The sequence below is a fragment of the Chionomys nivalis genome, chromosome 2 (assembly GCF_950005125.1).
Source record: "Chionomys nivalis chromosome 2, mChiNiv1.1, whole genome shotgun sequence".
NCBI lineage: Eukaryota > Metazoa > Chordata > Mammalia > Rodentia > Cricetidae > Chionomys > Chionomys nivalis.
This window is the reverse complement of record NC_080087.1, coordinates 103,458,648-103,477,297: the sequence shown is the minus strand read 5'-3', so window position 1 is coordinate 103,477,297 and position 18,650 is coordinate 103,458,648. Positions and strand designations below refer to the sequence as shown.

The following is an 18,650-nucleotide window of genomic DNA, read 5'->3' as shown; positions in this document are numbered from 1 at the left end:
CACCCCAGCCGAAAGCAGTGGGGCCAAGACAGGAAGTGCAGCCCCAAAGGTAGGGTGGGGCATCCCACTGGACCTGACCCCAGGATCCCGGCAGCCCTCAGTGCCTGTGTTCTCACTCCAGGCCCAGATGGCCGAGCTGGAACAGGCCCACACCCAGCGGCTCCAAGAGCTGGCTGCCCAGCACCAGCGGGACCTGGCAGCTGAGGCCGAGAGGCTCCACGAGGCCCAGCTGCAGGCCACACAAGCTCTAGAGTCCCGTGAGCAGATACACCAGCAGAGGGTGATGGTCCTGGAAAGGCAGGTAGGGCCAGCAGCCCCTGTCCTCTGAGCAGGGCTGCATGAGGGAAAAGGAAGGGCCCCTGCCCCCATGGCACCCCAAGGGTAACCACATGACCTCTGTTGAGAGCCTTGGTTCCTAGCGTACGCTGTATGTCTGCCCTTTTATGAGTGGCTCCATGGATCATCCACAGATCAATGGGTTCTGGACCTCCACTGCCCTGCCCCCTGAGAGGATGATTTCAGTCAGAGATAGCCATGACCCTGAACATGCATGAGGGACATGCAGAGACTGCCTGTTGTGTACAGCTAGCAGTGGTGGCCCCACACTTGTCCTTTGAGGCATGGGGAGAGCATCAACACGTGGCAGCTTAGTAGGTTGGGAAAGTGCATCTGAGCACAGAGCCTCAGGAGTGTGCCTACAATGCACATACACAAGTACATGTGTGCACAGAGCCTTGGGAGTGTGCCTACAATGCACATACACAAGTATATGTATGCACAGAGCCTTGGGAGTGTGCACACAAAGCACTCACGTGAGTATTTGTGTGTGCTGAGCCTCAGGAGTACGCATACAATGCGCTCACCCAAGTACATGTGTGCATAGAGCCTCGGGAGTATGCACAAAGTGCACATATACAAGTACATGTGTACACAGAGCCTCAGGAGTGTGCACACAGTGCACATAAACAAGTACATGTGTGCACAGAGCCTTAGGAGTGTGCACACAGTGCATTCACACAAGTACATATATGTACAGAGCCTCAGGAGTGTGCCTACAGTGCACGCACACAAGTACATGTGTGCACAGAGCCTCAGGAGTGTGCACACATTGCATTCACACAATTACATGTGTGCACAGAGCCTCAGGAGTGTGCACACATTGCATTCACACAAGTACATGTGTGCACAGAGCCTCAGGAGTGGGCATACAGTACACTCACACAAGTACACGTGTGCACAGAGCCTCAGGAGTGTGCACACAGTGCACGCACACAAGTACATGTGTGCTGAGCCCTGCCGCAGCCCATAGCTGAGCTGCTGAGTCATAAGAACCTTAGAACCACTGATGGTCAAAACCCCTTATTTTACGAAAAGGAAACCGAGATACAGAGAGGCCAAGTGACTGCCCAGTGTTACCTTCAATTTAGTTTTCGTGCCCCACTAGCAATGCTTATTTTAACCCAGTCATTATAAGTATATTTCTGGCCTTAACAGAAAAAACAATCCCCTTCACTACTCATAGGATGCTCACCGATGTCCATCATGGCAGGTCTAATCCGATGAAAAGAGTCCTTCTGCCTGTCTACCCACTGTTTCTAGCCCATGCACACTCCCTTGGGAGCTACGGGCTGCAGCCTCCCCCAGCCCTTCCTGACGTATCTCTCCATGGGTCACTTCCCACCTGACTGAAGCTCTACTGTGTCCCCAGGTGGCTAGCCTGAAGAAGCAACTGGACAAGGCAGTGTGGCAGCAACAGCAGCAGGCCCACAGTGACTAGACACTCTGAGCTAAGCAATGGCCTCCACTGCAGTTCCCTCACTACCTCCCTGTGCTGGGTGGCCTGCAGCAAGCAGCCGGAACAGCAGGCTCCGGGGGAGACGTTAGGGCCCTGTGCTGCTGGGGAAACTGGTGCTATGCCCACTTGGGGGGCCCAAGCCCAGCAAGCATTGGTGTGTCGTGAGAAGATGCACATATAGACAGCTACCAACCAAAGCACGCTATTCCTTCAGCTCCTCCTCAGACTGCAGAAGTCCTGCCTGTGGGGAACACGTAGGTTGGGCTGGACCACGCTGTTGGTCATTGCTCTTTAATATTCCTTCCTGCCGCAAGAAGCAGGCGCATTGACCACCCCTCAGCCCATACCAGCCCGGGGATCCATTCCCACATTGGCCCTGCTACTGGGCCAAGCACTGGTGACTGGGCCCTGTCAGACCAGCTCCCTCACCACGGGCTGCATTCCATGCCTTCAGATCTGTAAACACAGGGAAACACATGGAAAACATTTCCACCGGCAAGAGCCAAAAACACAGTGTCCTGCGAGGCCAGCCGCCACACCCCATATCCAGAGGCCACAGACTCTTCCACATCCAGGAACTGCAGTCCCGGTGCCGTGGCAGGTGGCTGGAAATGGCTCAGCTACATGTCCGTGACTCGCTGGCCGTGGGAGATAAGCTGTTCCAGCATCTCGCATTTCCACACCAAAAGTGCTGGCAAGTGCCAGTAGGGAATCCTGCTCTGGTGCAATGGAGACACCGAGGCCATCGTTTTACCGGAACCTGCTCCTGCCTCACCTGATGGCATCTGTAAACCTCTCTCCTATTCAGCAGTGGTCAGAATGGCTTCTCTTCCCCTCCAGTCAGCATCTCTGGCATTGTAAATGGCATTTCCAGTACCTCTAGGTGATCGGTGAGCCTGGTAAATGCTTACCTACACCACAGGGTGCAGGTTGCCCCACGGCTTGTGCTTCTGCCCAAACCTCCCAAAGCATCTTCGAGGATGCTGGCATGGGGCAGGAAAGGCCAGAGGCTCCTGGAGCCCATCCAGTCACAGTCATGTAGCTGTGGCCGAGGTGTGTGACAGCCTGTCATTGACTCCAAGACCGCCAGACATAAAACCAGCCATCCTGTCAGACCTTTGGCTGAACTTAGGAACCAGACCCTGCGCAGCCGAGGTGGGAAGACAGGCTGGTTCACTGAAGACCGTGTGAAGAAAGATCCTGAGGTTTGGCCCAGGCTCTGAAAAGAAGAGCACAGGGATCCCTTGGCAATAGCTTCCCTGGACAAAGGATAAGCTGGTGGTGGCAAAGGCGGCCTCTATGCCCACCTACAGTTTCCAGGTACCAGCCAACACTGAGCCTGGCGTAGGAGAGTGGATGGCCTGACCCATCAAGGACTGAGAAAGTGGGGTTTTCTACTTGGCCCTCACCTTCCTCCTTCCCTTGGCTGCAGATCCCTCGGAATAGTATTGACTTCCCTGCTCAAGGTCCCAAGAGTGGCCCGGAAGCTGGCGATTGCCCCGGGAGGCCAGGGAGCGCCTCCATTGCTCATTCAAGGAGCCCACGTAGTGTCCATGCCTCTTCCTGTCCTCGCAGGGCTCACTGGTGTCCCGGGGACATCAGTGGTACTGAAGCTGCCAGCTGAGGAGGTACCCCGTAAATGTACCTGGAAGCTGAGGACACGCTTTAGCAGTGAGGGGCCTGGGTACTTCTCAGCACCAAAGTGAAAGACACTGTGGTCCAGCCAAGGTGCTCCCTGGTGATCTGGGGCCTTTACATGGGCTGCTCGGAAGAACATTGAGTACAATGAGGGCTTTCGAGAATGCTGCGCTTTGAGTATTTGAATCGCTGCAGGGAATATTGCTGTTACTTATTCAACATAAAAGAATGTATTTGGGGAAAAGGGATTGTTCGAAAGAATATATTGCATTTCTCTAAACATTTTCGAAGGCGTGTGCACATTCATGTGTGTCAGAGTCTGGTGACTCCTGCCCTGGGCAGAGGGCTGGTGCTTGTGAAAGGCCTTTCCAGCCATGCTCTGAGACCAGTGTGTGGGGGTGAGGAAGCTGCAGCTGGGCCAGGATCAAATAGGTAACTATCTGTTGGTCAAACCCAGGACCCCACAGCTCATTCCATTCGGGCCCTGCCCAGTGGAGCTGCAGGCACAGGAATGCAGACTAAAGAATGGGATCCCTCGGCAGAGGTGAGGCCAAGGAAGGAGGCAGCTGGGGTGAATGATTCAGGCTCTGCAGGTGGTGGGGGACCCAGCCTTCTGGCTCTTGTCCTCCCCAGAGTCTGGGAGGACAGGGTTATGAAACATCAGTACTAGAATTGCCCAGTCCCACTTCCAAGGGAAGGCAGGCAGTTTCTTTTTTTTTTTTTCCTTTCTTTTCTTTTTTTGTTTTTTTTGGACCACCCCACATTTGGTGATTCCTGGCCTGTACGAAGTCTGATGGATTCCAACATCCATTTGAGAGGTGCTGGCTTCAGATGGGTGCCTCAGCTCTGCCCCTAACCTGAGCAATCCAAACAGGCTCTCTTGATGTCTATGAAAATGAGAAAGTGGTCCTCAGGCCTGGTCCTGCCACGGTGGAGCCCCAGGGCTCCTCGTAGAGCCTGGAGTTAACACGTATGTTGTTAGACCTGGAACCCGTGTGTGGCTCCAGAGATGAGCCTCTGCCTGCCCATCCTCTCCAGGGGTTGGGAAGCACAAAATACAGGCGAGGCATCTCACGGGGCTCTGAACACAGGAGAGAGAAAGACAAACAGGTACACAGACACACAGAGGGCCCAGAATCAGGCATTGATCCGGTTCTTACCAGAGATAACACAAAATCTGACAGACACATGCCGTCGTGCAACCTCCACTGAGGGATTTGGGACACACCGAGGGTACTAACATCCTTAGTCCCTTCACCCAGGGGCTCTGGCCACACCCACCCCTGGGTGCCCCAGTCTGGAGCCACTGGCCTTACCAGCCTCTCAGGTCAGTGTAGGGAGAAGATAAACAGAGCAGAAGGGCTTGGGCCTGGGGAGAGTTTGGAGAAAAGGCCTGACTGAGGGCTCGGTGTCACATGGAGATTGGTCAGCGTCAGAGCTGGAGCAGGAGCAAAGGTTCCTCTTGACTGTGCTGGAGCGGGATGCACTCCACATGCCCTGTTTATCTGAGATGTCTAAAACGCTGACGTTTTTCTTAAAAATACATCCCGTGTGGTGTGACAATGAAGATGCATCTGAGAAATGTCACTGGACAGCTTGGTCACTGCAGAGCATCACGGAGTTTGTTACACAAACTGAGGTCCCTGCAGTATTCCCGGGTGATCCACTTTGGAGACCATCTGGAATAGATCCGTACCTGACAGGAAGATTGTTATACGAGAAAATAAAACCTCGCAGGAGGCAAGTAAAGATCACACCGCCGCACATGATCCGAACCCCACTCCTTCAGAGGGGAAACCTGAGCTGTTCCTGCCTCCAGAACACACACTTAGGATGGTTGTAAGGGGCACACTGCTCTGAATGCTGTTTCCCAAATGTTTTCCTTGGCACGATGTCATCGGAGTTTTCCCAAGGCCTTTAAAAATATCCCAGCAGCGTGACTTTATCAGCTGCGGTTTCTCCAGGTCTACAGGCCTATCCTGTGTCAGCTGCCTCGGTTTTCAGGAAGCAGGAAATAAGAGCTGGCCTCCAAGGTACCTGGTGGAGCCCAGGCCCGCATCTGCACGTGTTCCCGGCCACCCTGTACCTCGAGTGGACTCGGAGTTTCCCATAGGCCAATTCCTGCATCATGGCCCACGCAAGCTGGTGGGAAAGCTCTGCCTGAGCCTCACCTGCATTGGCCTTTTCAGTTCCCATTTGCTTGAAACAAAGCAAGTTGTAGCAATTTGGGGAGCACATGCTGAGCATCAATAGCAAAGGTCACGTCACGGGTGCTAGGGTTGGCAGGCCTCATGTGCAGATGCTCTGCAGGTATGGCGTCCTTCCCCTCTGTCGAGGCAGGCTGTCTAGTCTCACCTATGGGTATGCTATGTGCTTCTCCTCAGGAGCAGGGCCCCACCTGCCCTGGGTCCTGAGGCCCCTCCCACCCCATCCCGGAACAGTCAGGGGTCACTAGTGGGGAGGGAGCTTCTGTTTGTACCGCGGTGATGGAAAGAGCTGCTGCAGGGGAGCGTGGGTTTCTCTAGCTACATCCAAAGGGAAGGCGGAGAGAGGCAGGGGTGGGCAGCAGCCTCAGTTCTGCTATGTGGGACCAGCTGACTAGCCCAATCCCCCGACCAGGCAGAACAACGATAGTGTTCCCCATCTTGACCTTCACGGTTTCCTAAGGCCTGAACATCTGGTGGGTGGCTCTGGGGCTCCCCTACCAAAACAGGCACACACAGTCGGGCCCTAAATTAAAGTGTCACAGGCCTCTTGGGGGGGCTCAAGTTTCCTGAGAACATGAGCCTGCTTGATAAAACGATTTTGGTTGTGATAAATGTGGATTTTCTGTGGTAGAGACAAAGGCGCCCTTGAGTCCAGGGGGGGACCTAAAACAGCATGTTGCTGAAAAGTATTTCCTGACAATATTTTTAGCACCTGAAAAAAAAAACTATTTTTCCCTAGATTTTTGCCTGTGGGTGTGGGTGTGTGTGTGTGTGTGTGTGTGTGTGTGTGTGTGTGAAATAATGCCCAGCAACAATAGTGAGGTCTGTGTTAGCCCCCACTCCATCCCCAAACCCTGTCTCTCAAGCCTCACTGAAAGTCTGCACGGGGCACCCAGTTGGAGACAGAGGTCAGTGCCACCTCTCTTGATGGAGATCGGAGGACCCAGCCTGCAGCTGTACCTCCCCACAAGCCCAGTTCTGAGATCAGCCTGTGCCCTTTACCCCGCAGCCAGTCAGGGGGTTCTTGTGGGAAGCAGTCGGACCCCACGTGCCACCCACTGTTTTACATACCTGGAAGGACAGTCTTCAATCAAGGGATCTATTGAGTGACACTGTGTATGTACCTGGCAGTGTGCTGAGTCCTGAGGCACCCCGGAAGTTCTCAAGCTGACCCCAGCCCAAATCCAAAGAGAGACTTTGCTGGGACCCTCTGAGGCACGTACTTGGGGGAAGGGTGGCGGGGCTGAGGTGAGAGCTGGGGCCAGGCACTTAGGGTAAAGCAAGGCTGTACGGGCAGGGCTGGCTAGTGGTGGGTTCTGTTTAGTGTCCCAGGGGCAGGAAGGTGAATCTGTATCCCCTAAGCTTCCACCCTTGGGACTGCATTTCCATGTGAGAAGGCCAGTGACAGAGGAGACTGGAGCTTCCTAGCAGGCGCGGAACCCAACAAAGAGGCTAGATAGAGCTCCTGGGTACAGGGTAGAGTGACCAAGCCGGCTGGAAGCTCTGGGCTAGAGGATGCCTTGAGAGGCCTGGTCCTGATGACACTGACTTGGCCTGGTCAGTGAAGCCAGGGAACTTCCCACAAAGCACTCTTAAATCCAGGAGCCTGGCCCAAGGGCTGATCTTTTGTTGTTGTTGTTGTTTGGTTTGGTTTGTTTTTGGAGACAGGGTTCTCTGTGTAGTTTCCTGACTGTCCTGGAACTCACTCTGGCCTCAAACTCAGAGATCCACCTGCCTCTACCTCCTGAGTGCTGGGATTAAAGGTGTGTGCCACCACCTCTGTCACCAGGGGCTGATCTTCTATAGCTAACTGTAGAGGTGAACCTTTCCCGTCTCCAGCCTTGGTTTACACCTCTGCAAAACAGGATCGCCACACAAAGCGAGGTGTGTGGGCAAGAGCAAGGCAAGCCAGGCACTAGGCATAGGATGGAAGGAAGTGGTCACTTTCAGGCTCTCGCCATTGCAAACAAAGATGTCCTTAAATTTAGTGCCTGTCCCTGACATTACAGTGGTAAGGTTGATGAGTACAGAATCTGTATAAGCTAGGAACCCCTGACTGACACACATAGAACTCTCTGCTATACCTTAAAAAATAGCATGTTATGTTCCTTGCTCTAACTGAAAGACAGCATATGCTTGTTAGAGAGATTTCAGGAAACACGGAAAACACAAAGCCAGCATAAAACCACCCAGAATCTCAGTAACGGCAGCTGTTACTCTTGCAGGTTTTTTTTCATCTTCTTCTTCTCTTTGAGAGAAATCATCTTGCCTTTGGAGATCGCGGATTTGGCTTATAGCTATATGTCACCCAATAGTAGGATGTGGGAGTGGACAAGAAGGTGGGGACTGAGGCCCTAGGAGTCAAATCCCTGTAGTGGTTCTGGGGACACAGAAATGGATTAGATTGCGCTCCTAAGGCAGGACAGCCACTTAAAAAGCAATTCTCAAGATGAGCAAGGAGGGTTAAGGCACCATAGCAACTGATTTGCCCCAGGGCTGGATATTGGCCTATCCCACAGGTCTCCCTGATACTTTCCAGCTATGAAAGGTGTCTGATCCCTTCAGAGGAAAAAAACAAAACAAAACAAAAAATCCTTACATAGGGAGAAAGCTGTGTAAGTCTTCAAGTCTCCCAGGCCCAAGATTCACCTTCAATGAAACCAGATAAGGAACAGACCCTGGGACAGGCTTCATCTGGCATTGAAAGTTGGTGACCTAGGCTAGGATTGGGGTGTGGTGGCCACACTTGGTTCATCTAAGTGCTGCAGGACAAAGTGGGCCCAGACTGACATTCTATCAGGGGAAGATGCTCTGGACAGACAGGGACCCAGAGGACACTCAGGAAACCTGTCCAAAATTAGGCCTTAGGGCAACCAGTCAGCTTCAGAACTGCTGGATTAGCCCAGGTGCCTCTGGTGGGCAAGCCCCAAGCTGGTGCCTAGAAACGCAGTTCCTCACCTCATGAATGCCCAACTGCAAGGGAGCTCCAGAGATAGGGGGTCTCGGGGCTGGAGGGGGAACCAACCCAGAACTAGTCCGACGTTAAGCGCCTAGAAACAGGGAGACCTGGGACCTCGCTCCAGCTCCCTCCCGCCCAGAAGACCAGCAAGTTAAAACTGCCACTATTTGCATGACCCCGCCTCTCCCCGCCCCTCCCGGGTGGCCTCCAGGGCTATTTAAACCCTGGGACCGGAGGTGGGCCGGCGGTCCGCGGTCCTGCCTCGTGCCTTCCTGAGCAGTGCTGCGCCTAGAGTGCGGCGCGAGCTAGCGAGAGGCGACAGGCGACGGTGCCGCCAGTCGGCCGTGCGGTGACTGCGGCCACCTGCCCGAGCACCCTGGTCCGCTCTCAGAGCCCGGCGATGCGCCGCGGCGCCGCATGGGCGCTGCTGCTGGCCGCAGCCCTGGGGCTTGGGGCTCGCGGCGTGCGCTCTGCGGTGCCCCTCGCCGACTTCTACCCGTTCGGGACGAAGCGCGGCGACGCCGTCACCCCAAAGCAGGACGACGGCGGCTCGGGGCTGCAGCCCCTCTCGGTGCCCTTCCCGTTCTTCGGCGCCGAGCACTCCGGACTCTACGTGAGTAACCCCGAGCTCGAGGGGGCTCCAGGGAGGGCGTCGCTGCCCTCCTCCCCAACTCCCGCTGCTGCTGCGGCCAGCATCTTGGCACCGCGGCAGTCAGAGGTGGAATGAGGACAGCGCTTCCTCTCTCCCGCCGCCAAGGCCGGACAGCGGCTGGCTGGAGAGGCGTGGGCAGGGCGGGGCGAGCAGCCGCCAGGGCACCTAGGCGACAGCCAGGCCAGCGGAGCGCGGCGCGCCCCTCCGGCTCATGGCCCGACCTGTTGGGACATTGGCAGAGTTGTTCGCCAGGCATCCACAGAGCTACCAAGTGGGGACCCTCGCTCCTGTTCCTTCACAGAGCTATGTGGCAGTGGGTATATGGCCTCTGGTCACAGTTTTCCCAGTGGGGCATCTGGCTTGTGATGGTCTCAGCCCTCTCTGGGCCACTTCAACCTCACATACAATTAACACCCAAGGCCCGGGGCCAGAAGGAATTCTGGCTTGACCTGCGCTGGGCAGGGCTGGCAGCTAGGGGCAGTGTGGAGGGTTTACGCCTCTCTCCCATTCTTAGTCCGGAGGTTGGTCATCCAGGCTCAGACCCTCTAAACGGGACTCCCGAAGGTAATTCCCACCCCCCAACACGGATGCAGAAAAGGTGTCAGTGGATGACAAAGCCTGAGTCTCCTTGTTCCCAGGGTCTGACCCTGAGCCAATCACTTGTACACACAGCGGGGGGGGGGGGGGGGCGCGCAATGAGCTGTGGTGAAGTGACCACTTAGCGCCAGCCCTGATATCTGCGGAACCACCCAATCACCCAATCAGCTTAGAAACATCTGAGCCAACTTGGTCTACAGTTAAAACACCATCTTCTTAACCACAGCCTCTGCCACATCCAATGCCAGTCACCATTAGCACTACCACCTCTACTATCAGTACTACCACTGGCTCCTCACCTCTGCCACAGGCACTGCCTCTTTCGGCCCCATATCGGCATCCCTGCCATCTTGAGCAATGTCTCCATCACCAGCCACATAGTCTGCATTCTCATCCTGACATGGAACGTTGTCCACCAGCCTGTCCACCACCACCACCATCTCCAAAACACCCACAGCTGCCACCATCAACCCACACAGCCCACCACTGTGGCACTCCACAGCCTTCTTGTACCCACTCAAAATGGCCTCCTCACCTTGGTGGGGTGACATGAACAGGGAGGGCATGGAGCAAGAGGAGAGGCAGCCATCACTGAAAATCAGCAGGAGGAGGCCGCCTGTACATCTCAGGAACGTGAAGACTCATCCTAACAGATCTCTATCAATATGTTCTTTGAGCATTCTGGCTAGCTTTGAATTTTCCACTCCCACATCGCAGGTGAAAATATTATTGAAATGGTTGACCCTCTTAACATGAGAAACCAACCTCTGGCTCCTAGGAAAACATGCGCCCTACAGGAGCCTCTCCCCGAAACATACACTGTAAAAAAAACACCCACTGATGTGCACACAGTGTGCCCTGCCTTTCCCTCTGCTCAATGGAAAAGAAAGTGGAATTTTTTTTTTTTTTTTTTTTTTTTTTTTTTTTTTTTTTTGGTTTTTCGAGACAGGGTTTCTCTGTAGCTTTGGAGCCTGTCCTGGAACTAGCTCTTGTAGACCAGGCTGGTTTCGAACTCCCAGAGATCCACCTGCCTCTGCCTCCTGAGTGCTGGGATTAAAGGCGTGCGCCACCACCGCCCGGTGAAAGTGGAATTCTTCAGGAAGCCATGCCCATGTATCTAGCCCGAAACAGCCCTTGGGGCATGTGGGTAGGTGACTGTCAAGGCTATATGGAGAAAAGGAGGCATTGTCTCAAGAGCAGGGTGTCTGCTGACTGTCCCCAGGCCCCTCAGGCTGAGAGAATGCCTGCTCTGGCCCTCATCCAATCCCACATAGCAAGCTCTTCTTGCCCTCACAGCTTGGTTAAAAGTAGGCTTGTTGAAGGAATGAGTGAAAGAATGCATGCCCCAATTTTCTGTGTCACCCCACATCCCAGCGGAAATCAGAAGTGCCCTGCATGAGACTGGCGCTTCTGTGACTTCCTTAGAGAAATGCAGACACGTTCCCAGCATGACAGCTCTAGCTTGAGGGTGGCCCCTATCTAGCAAAGACCTTATGTTCTGCTGCTTCCTCGTGCCATAGTAGCTGGCCCTGAAATTACTGAGCGCACACATTGTTGCTGAGGGTTTTTGAAGCTCCTGAGGTAAGAAGCTCCTGGTGGGTTTGGGGTACTGCCCACCACCTGCTGGCTGGAACTTTTACTGCCAGGCACTTAGTAAAGATTGAAGCTGCAATAAGGCCCGCCGGGCCTGAATCGTGTCTCGCTTGACACTGGGAGCCCCCGCTGTGGCCTTGGGTAGCAGGTATAACCTGTCGGCTTCTAAGGGAGAGCCATGTGAGCCACGTCCTTCAGGGTGCTGGGCTCCTCCAAGGGCCGGGAGTCTGTTAAGGTGGTCCAGTGGCTGAAGTGTGATCAGGGGCCTCCCAGCTGTGTATCCAGCCCCAGCAGGATGAAGGAGCCAACAGGGTGCTGGCACTCTGGGAAGCCATCTCCACCCATCCTCCAGGTAGCTCCTCCAACCATGTTAAGGCTCTGATCATCCCTGACCATTGTGCCTGAGAAATTACTTACTATACTGGTCTCTGGGAAAACTCTGGAGGCAGTGCATGAACTATAGAGCGTGGGGTGGGAAAACAGCAAGGATTTAGAGGTGAGAGAGTGAGCCCAAAGGTGAGAAGGACAGGTAATAGTCAGCTTGATTCAAACTCTTGCTGACCAGAACATCAATTCTCACATACCTGAGGCAAGGCTTGATTCCACACCATCACATGTGCTGGCCTTCCTACCCTTAGAGCACAGTCCATCTTTACCCTTCAGACATTGGACCAGAGTGGTGGCGGCAGCAGCTTCCTCCTCCTCCTCCTCCTCTTCTTCTTCTTCTTCTTCTTCTTCTTCTTCTTCTTCTTCTTCTTCTTCTTCTTCTTCTTCTTCTTCTTCTTCTTCTTCTCCTCCTCCTCCTCCTCCTCCTCCTCCTCCTCCTCCTCCTCCTCTTCTTCTTCTTCCTCTTCCTCCTCTATGTGCAACTTTGTCATCTTGGACTTGTTCCTCTCATGAGCCTTGGTTTAGCTCTGGCATAGTAGACAGTGATTTCTCCCTCTGGTGCCAGGGTTTCCTTGTATGCTTGTACTTGGGCCTGGGTCTCAGCAGGTCACTGTGTGTGTCAGAGAGGATTTTCTAGATAGCCAGAGCTGGTAGCCAGGGGTCCTGTACAGAGAGGGCTAGACTTGGGAAAGTAGAACCAGTCTGCGAGCGAGATGTGCAGATGAGAAAGCTGAACTTAGGGTTCAGACGTATCCAGCTGCCTTCTTACTGTGCCCCCACAGGGGGACCCAAACTGAAGTCCTCTTTGCTCCCTAGACCACTTCTCAGAATCTGCAGTCACTGTGGTCCAGGCTCTGTCCCTGAAAGTGTATTTTCACTGGATGCCCAGTTCCTAACCTTCCTTACCATCTGCCCCCTCTACTTGTAGACACAGCAGAACTGAGAGCACCAATGAGATCCGTGTCTCTTCCCCTTCCCACACGTGCCTGGCTCCTCTAAGAGGCCTTTCCTGAAGAGGCCCCTCACTGCCAAGCCCTGCCTCTTTACTTCTCTGATTATAGCTCTGATGCTTGTCTTATGGCTAAGATGTGACACCCCCCCCCCCAGGCCAGGACAACAGAAGGTGCATAGAGATGACAGCACAGACAGTGGCAGCCTGGCTAGAGCAGGTGCGACTTCTCCTTCCGACTTCCAGGACACTCACAGCACCATGCCGATGGTGGCCTTTATTCTCTCTCCTGTTAAGGGCGAAGGGCATGAAGTTGGATGTTTTCTATCCAGCCTGGCAGTCTCTCTTTTTTCAATTGAAGCGTTTATAGTGTTTGCATTTGATAACGGTTACCAGTATGGCTGGCTTAGCCTTCTGATTTACTGTTCACATGTGAAATTAATTACTTTTCTTCTCCAGTAGCATTTGGAGTAACTGCCAGTACTAGTCAGCAGGGGTGAAGATCCTAGATGGGCACCAGCTCGATTTTTTCCCATGTTCGATGATCTAGGTTATGTGTTCAGCAGTAGGACCTTACCATTGGGCTATGGAGAGTGAGCAACAGCTTTAGTCTAGAATGTTGGGGGAGCATATAGGACCTCTTTGGCCAACATTCTGTCTTCAAATAGAACTGCACTCCTTCCTATTCAATGTCAGGACCTTGAAATAGCATCCATCTATTTCCCCATGCTGCTGCATGCTATTGCCATAGTGTTCACGTAGGTAAGAAGCCCAAATAATACACTGCTGATATTATCTATAAACAGCCAATTGTCATTTATAGACTTTAAAATTAGACAGTCTTTTCTGTTTACCCAGCTTTGCTGTTTCCAGATTTCATTCCTTCCCATTTCACACTATTCCAGCAAGACTTCCCGTGACATTTCTTGTAGTGTTCACTTGATGTGCATAAATTATCTTGTCTGAGAAATGGGTTTGTTCACCTTCCTTTTGAGAGCTGTGTCTGCAGTATGGCTGTAGAATTCTGGGTTGAACATTGCATTTTTAAAGGAAGTTCCACTGACTTTGCACGGTTCTAATGGCTCCTGCCATTCTCGTGTGGCTGGACGGGGTCTAACATGTCTTCTTCCCTCTGACTGCAAGATTTCCCTTTTGCCCTGCTTCCCAGTGGCTTGATTCTTGGGTGTGTCATTGTGGTATTTTTTAAAGTGTGGTATTTTTAACCTTTCTGCTCAAGGTTCATACATACACACTTACAGCCTGTGGTTATATGGTTTTCATGAAATTTGAGAAACTTCTGTTATCTTCAAGTAATTCTTCTGTCCTTTGCTGCCCTCATTTGAAGACTCACTGTGGGCACTTCCTACTGTGTGCTGCTGCCCAGAGCTCACCGGAATGTTCTTCTGTCATTGGTAGTCCCTTCCCCTGGGCCCTTTATTTTCAGTAGAATTTTTTTATTACATGTTATTGATTTGCGAAAATGGGCGCATATCATAGCACACATTCAAAGGCCAAAGGATAATCTGCAGGAGTTGATTCTCTCCTTCCACCATGTGGGCTCCAGGGACAGAATTCAGGTAGCCAGGTTTAGAGGTAAACACCTTTACCTGCTGAGCCATCTCACTGACCTAGTTTGGGATGTTTCTTTTCTTTTTTTCATTTTCCTGTTTTCTGTTTTCTTCCTTTTATTTAAAATAAGTTCTTTTCTCATATAATCCATATTGCATCCTGATTATGACTTTCCTTTCCTCTTTTCCTCCCAATTCCTCCCCCATCTCCTCTCCCAAAAGGTTCATTCCCCTTCTGCCTCTTATTAGAAAAGAACAAGCTTTTAACAGATAATAATGAAATGTAATAAGATAATTAAAAAAAAAAACAGAAGGAAAAGATCCCAAGAGAAGGTACAGGAATCAGAGACCCACTCGTTCACACACTCAGGAGTCATAAAAACACTAAGCTGGAAGCCATAATGGTACAGACCCAGGCAGGCCCTGTGCATGCTGCTTCAGTCTCTGAGTTCCTGTGAGCTCTGGTCATATTGATTTAGAAGGTCTTGGTTTGGTTTTGTTATTGTTTTTTGTTTATTTGTTTTTTGCATGTGTTGTTTCACTGTCGGCCCAGCTACCACACCTGAATCTACTGCTGTTCCAGCCACCGACTGCAGCCCCACCGTCACTCTCCTGCTGCTCAGGCCAAGCCTAGGCGTGACTCCCCTTCCCACCAGAACTGCATGCAGCAAGATGTAGTTAACTTAGTCTCTATCATTCTATTTTACCAATAAAGACCTCGGAATCTGATGCTGGGGTGAAAACCTGCTAGCTCAGAGAGGTCCGAGAAGCAACCAATTGTAGTAGGAGCTGCAGGCTCTGTTCCTGCCGCCCCAGCTCCTGGTCGCCTGGCTAGCTTATGCCCCGAAATAACAACACACAAACTGTATTCTTTTAAACACTGCTTGGCTCATTATATCTAGCCTCTTCTCGGCTAACTCTCGCACCTGGACTAGCCCATTTCTAATAATGTGTGTAGCACCCCAAGGTGCGCTTACCGGGAAGATTCTAGCCTACGTCCATCCTGGGTCGGAGCTTCATCGCATCTGCCCCAGAGAGGAGGGCTGTCGAGTCTGAGCTCACTTCCTCTTCCTCCCAGCATTCTGTTCTGTTTACTCCACCCACCTATGTTCTAACCTATGAGGGCCAAGCAGTTTCTTTATTTTTTAACCAATGACCTTCCTCCATCAACCAATTGCCTTTCCTCCTTATCTAGCAAGTGAGAGCCTCTCTTTCCATCCCAAACCAAAGACCACTAAACCAAAGTCCCTCCCTACTACTTCCTGTGCATTTCTGTTTTCGAGACTCCTTCTAATTCTCTATGCCTACTTCCTGTCAACTAGTTGCTGGCTCTGCCTCCTGACCCAAGATTTTATTTAATTAACGCAGACTCAGGGTTCACAGTGTGATCGAATATCCTGCAATGTGTGTGTGTGTGTGTGTGTGTCTGTTTGTCTGTCTGTCTGTCTGTCTTTCATCTCCTCTGGTTCTTTCTGCCTACTCTTCTGTGGTGTTCCCTGAGCTCTGAAAGGAGAGATTTGATGGAGACATTCTATTTAGGGTTAAATGTTCCAAAGTCTTTCACACTCTGTGTAATGTCTGGCTGTAGGTCTCTGTACTTGTTCCCATATTCTTCAGAAGCTTCTTTGATGCTGACTGAGCAAGGAACTGATTTATGCTTATAACAGAATGTTATTAGGAGTCAGTTTGTCACTACAACTTTTTTAGACCAGTAGTATTTGGTTTTACCCTAAGTCCCTGGGATATCTATCTAGTCTCTGGTTCTTGGTCACTCAAGCAGTGTCAAGTTTGGGCTCCATTTCATGGAGTGGGCCTTATGTCAAATCATACATTAGTTGGCTACTCCCACAAGGTTTGTGCCACCATTGCTCTAGCATTATCGTTGCAGACAGGACACCATTGTAGATTGAAGGGTTTGTGGCAGGCTTGATGTTTATGTTTCTCTTTTGGTAGAATGCAGACTATCTTCCTGTACCAAAGACACTAGCATGTAGAGATGAAGGCTCTCTGTAGGCACCAGCTCGAACTCTTTATGTTCAATGAGTTGTGGGGGTATTGCCTTCAACAATGGGGCCTTGCTGTCAGCTTATGGAGAGCAACTTATTGTCTTGGCAATAGCCTGGATTGTTTGGGGATTCCCATGGGCCCCCTTTGGCCAATAGCTCAAATTAGGTATCCCAATCCCAGCACTGGAAGCTTCATTTGGTGACAAAGAGATGTCCTGTTGAGATTCTGTCTCCCCATCATTTGGGGATATATATATATATATATATATATATATATATATATGTAATCTAAATGAAATATGTGTGTGTGTGTGTGTTTAGGAAGCTTCTACTGTATTAGGTTTCCATACTATCCTTCAAATAGTTCTTAATTTTATCTCTTTCTGTAGTCTCACTCTCAATCTCCTCTCTCCTTCCCCTCCTCACCTGATCCTCCTATTCCAGCCCCCCATATCCAGTCATACTTATCTATTTTCCTTTTTTTTTTAAACAAGATCTATCTGTGCCCTCTAGTCTCTTACTCTATACCTACTCTCTGTGGTTCTACAGATTGTAGCTTGGTTATCATTGACTTAACAGCTAATACCCCCCATATAAGTAAATAAATACAAGAATTGTCTTTCTAAGTCTGGGATACCTCACTCAGGATGACTTTTTTTTTTCTAGTTCTGTCTATTGGCCTGCAAATTTCATGATGTAATTTTTTTAACGGCTAAGTAATACTCCATTGTGTAAATGCACCACATTTTCTTTATCCATTTATCTATCAAGGGACATCTAGGTTGTTTCCACTTTCTGACTATTATGAATAAAGCAGTAATGGACATGGTTGAGTAAGTGTCTTTGCAATAAGATGAAGCATTCTTTGAGTATATCCCCAAGAGTTACCACTGGTATAGCTAGGTCTTGAGGTGTTTCTAATTGCTGTGTTTTCATGGTCACTGGTAGTCTGATCTGCAGTGGCCAGTCTTCCTATTCACATTATTCAGTGGCCTTTGTTTTGCTTTTGTCCTTGTTTTCAATTCTGAGGATTAAAAACAGGTTTGGGCATGCTAGGTAAGTGTTCAGTCACTTAGATAAGTCCTCAGCCCTTGGTTTTTCAAGACAGGATCTCACTATATGTCTTAGACCAGCTTTGAACTTGTAATCCTCCTGCCTCAGCTGCCCTGGTGCTAAGATTACAGGCATTTGCTAGTATGCCTGACTCGATGTATTTTTATTTTAGCTTTTTTATCTGTTTGTGTGTACACATTCACAAGTGTGAGTGAGCATCCGTGTTCGTGTGTGTGTGTGTGTGTGTGTGTGTGTGGACCAGAGTGAACCCTGGTCTCTCATTGGCCTGGAGCTCACCAGCTCAACTAGACTGAATGGCCAGGAAGTCCTAGGGAGCCACCCATTCCTTTTCCCCCAGCACTGGGATTACAAGTGTGAGCCACCACACTCAGCCCTGTTATGTGTGTTCTAAGGCTCACACTCAAGCCTTCATGCTTGTGTAGCGAGCGAGCTATCTCCTAGCCCTCAACTGTTTTATTCTTTTTTTTTTACTCATAGTTTTATTTGGATTGTTTCTGCATCTTTTATTTCTCTTTTCCTTCCATTGATGTCTTATATTTATAATAGTTGCTTCCGTACTAATTTTAGAAAGTAATTTTAATGAAGTACTTTGACTGTACATAGGCCTGAAAAAATAAACTAAAAAGGAATAGTAAACAAATATGGAATTCCGGATGTAGTTTTGTGCTTCACTGAGGTATGTGTTTGTAGCTTTGAAACTAATGAATAGAAAGGTAAACGTAGGAGGGTAATGTGAATGTCCTAGTTTCTTCCCGTGACCATGATGAAACACTAACAAAGAAAAAAGCAATTTAGAAGAAGAAAGGATTTATCTAGCTTACACTTCCAAGTCACAATCCATCATTAAGGGACATGAGGGCAGGAGCCATGGAGAAGTGCTGTTTGCTGGCTCATCCTTCTCATCTTGCTTGCAAGCTCGTGCCTAGCCAGCTTCGTTATACATCCCAGGACCACCTGCCTCGTTGTGGTACTGCTACTGCCCACACCAGGCTGGACCCTCCTGCATCAGTTGGGAATCAAGACAGCGCATCTCCACATGGGGTCACAGACCTCTCGGGTCTAGGTAATTCCTCAGTGAGGGCTTTCCTCTCAGATGACTCTGGGCTGTGTCAAGTTGACAAAGCTAAAGGGGACAGTGAGCATCACTGTGAGAGATGACAACTGCAGATTCAGAGAGGAGAAAGCACAAATAAAGGGAGGCTTTGTGTCGGGTTTGAGTTGGACG

At 50.8% G+C, this 18,650-nt stretch overlaps 2 protein-coding genes across 2 annotated transcripts in view; both read left to right on the top strand.

The window, feature by feature from the left end:
• Crocc2 (ciliary rootlet coiled-coil, rootletin family member 2) overlaps positions 1-1,862 on the top strand; it is a 61,055-nt gene extending 59,193 nt beyond the window's left edge. Inside the window, exon 32 of the mRNA XM_057762817.1 lies at positions 1,709-1,862. Coding sequence (XP_057618800.1) covers positions 1,709-1,777 — 69 coding nt within the window. The 3' untranslated portion in view covers positions 1,778-1,862. The remainder of the gene's footprint in view (positions 1-1,708) is intronic.
• Positions 1,863-8,898: 7,036 nt separating this feature from the next.
• The window catches only part of Sned1 (sushi, nidogen and EGF like domains 1), a 59,916-nt gene continuing 50,164 nt past the window's right edge, over positions 8,899-18,650 (top strand). Inside the window, exon 1 of the mRNA XM_057756043.1 lies at positions 8,899-9,212. Within this exon, the coding sequence (XP_057612026.1) occupies positions 9,000-9,212 (213 nt within the window). The 5' untranslated portion in view covers positions 8,899-8,999. The remainder of the gene's footprint in view (positions 9,213-18,650) is intronic.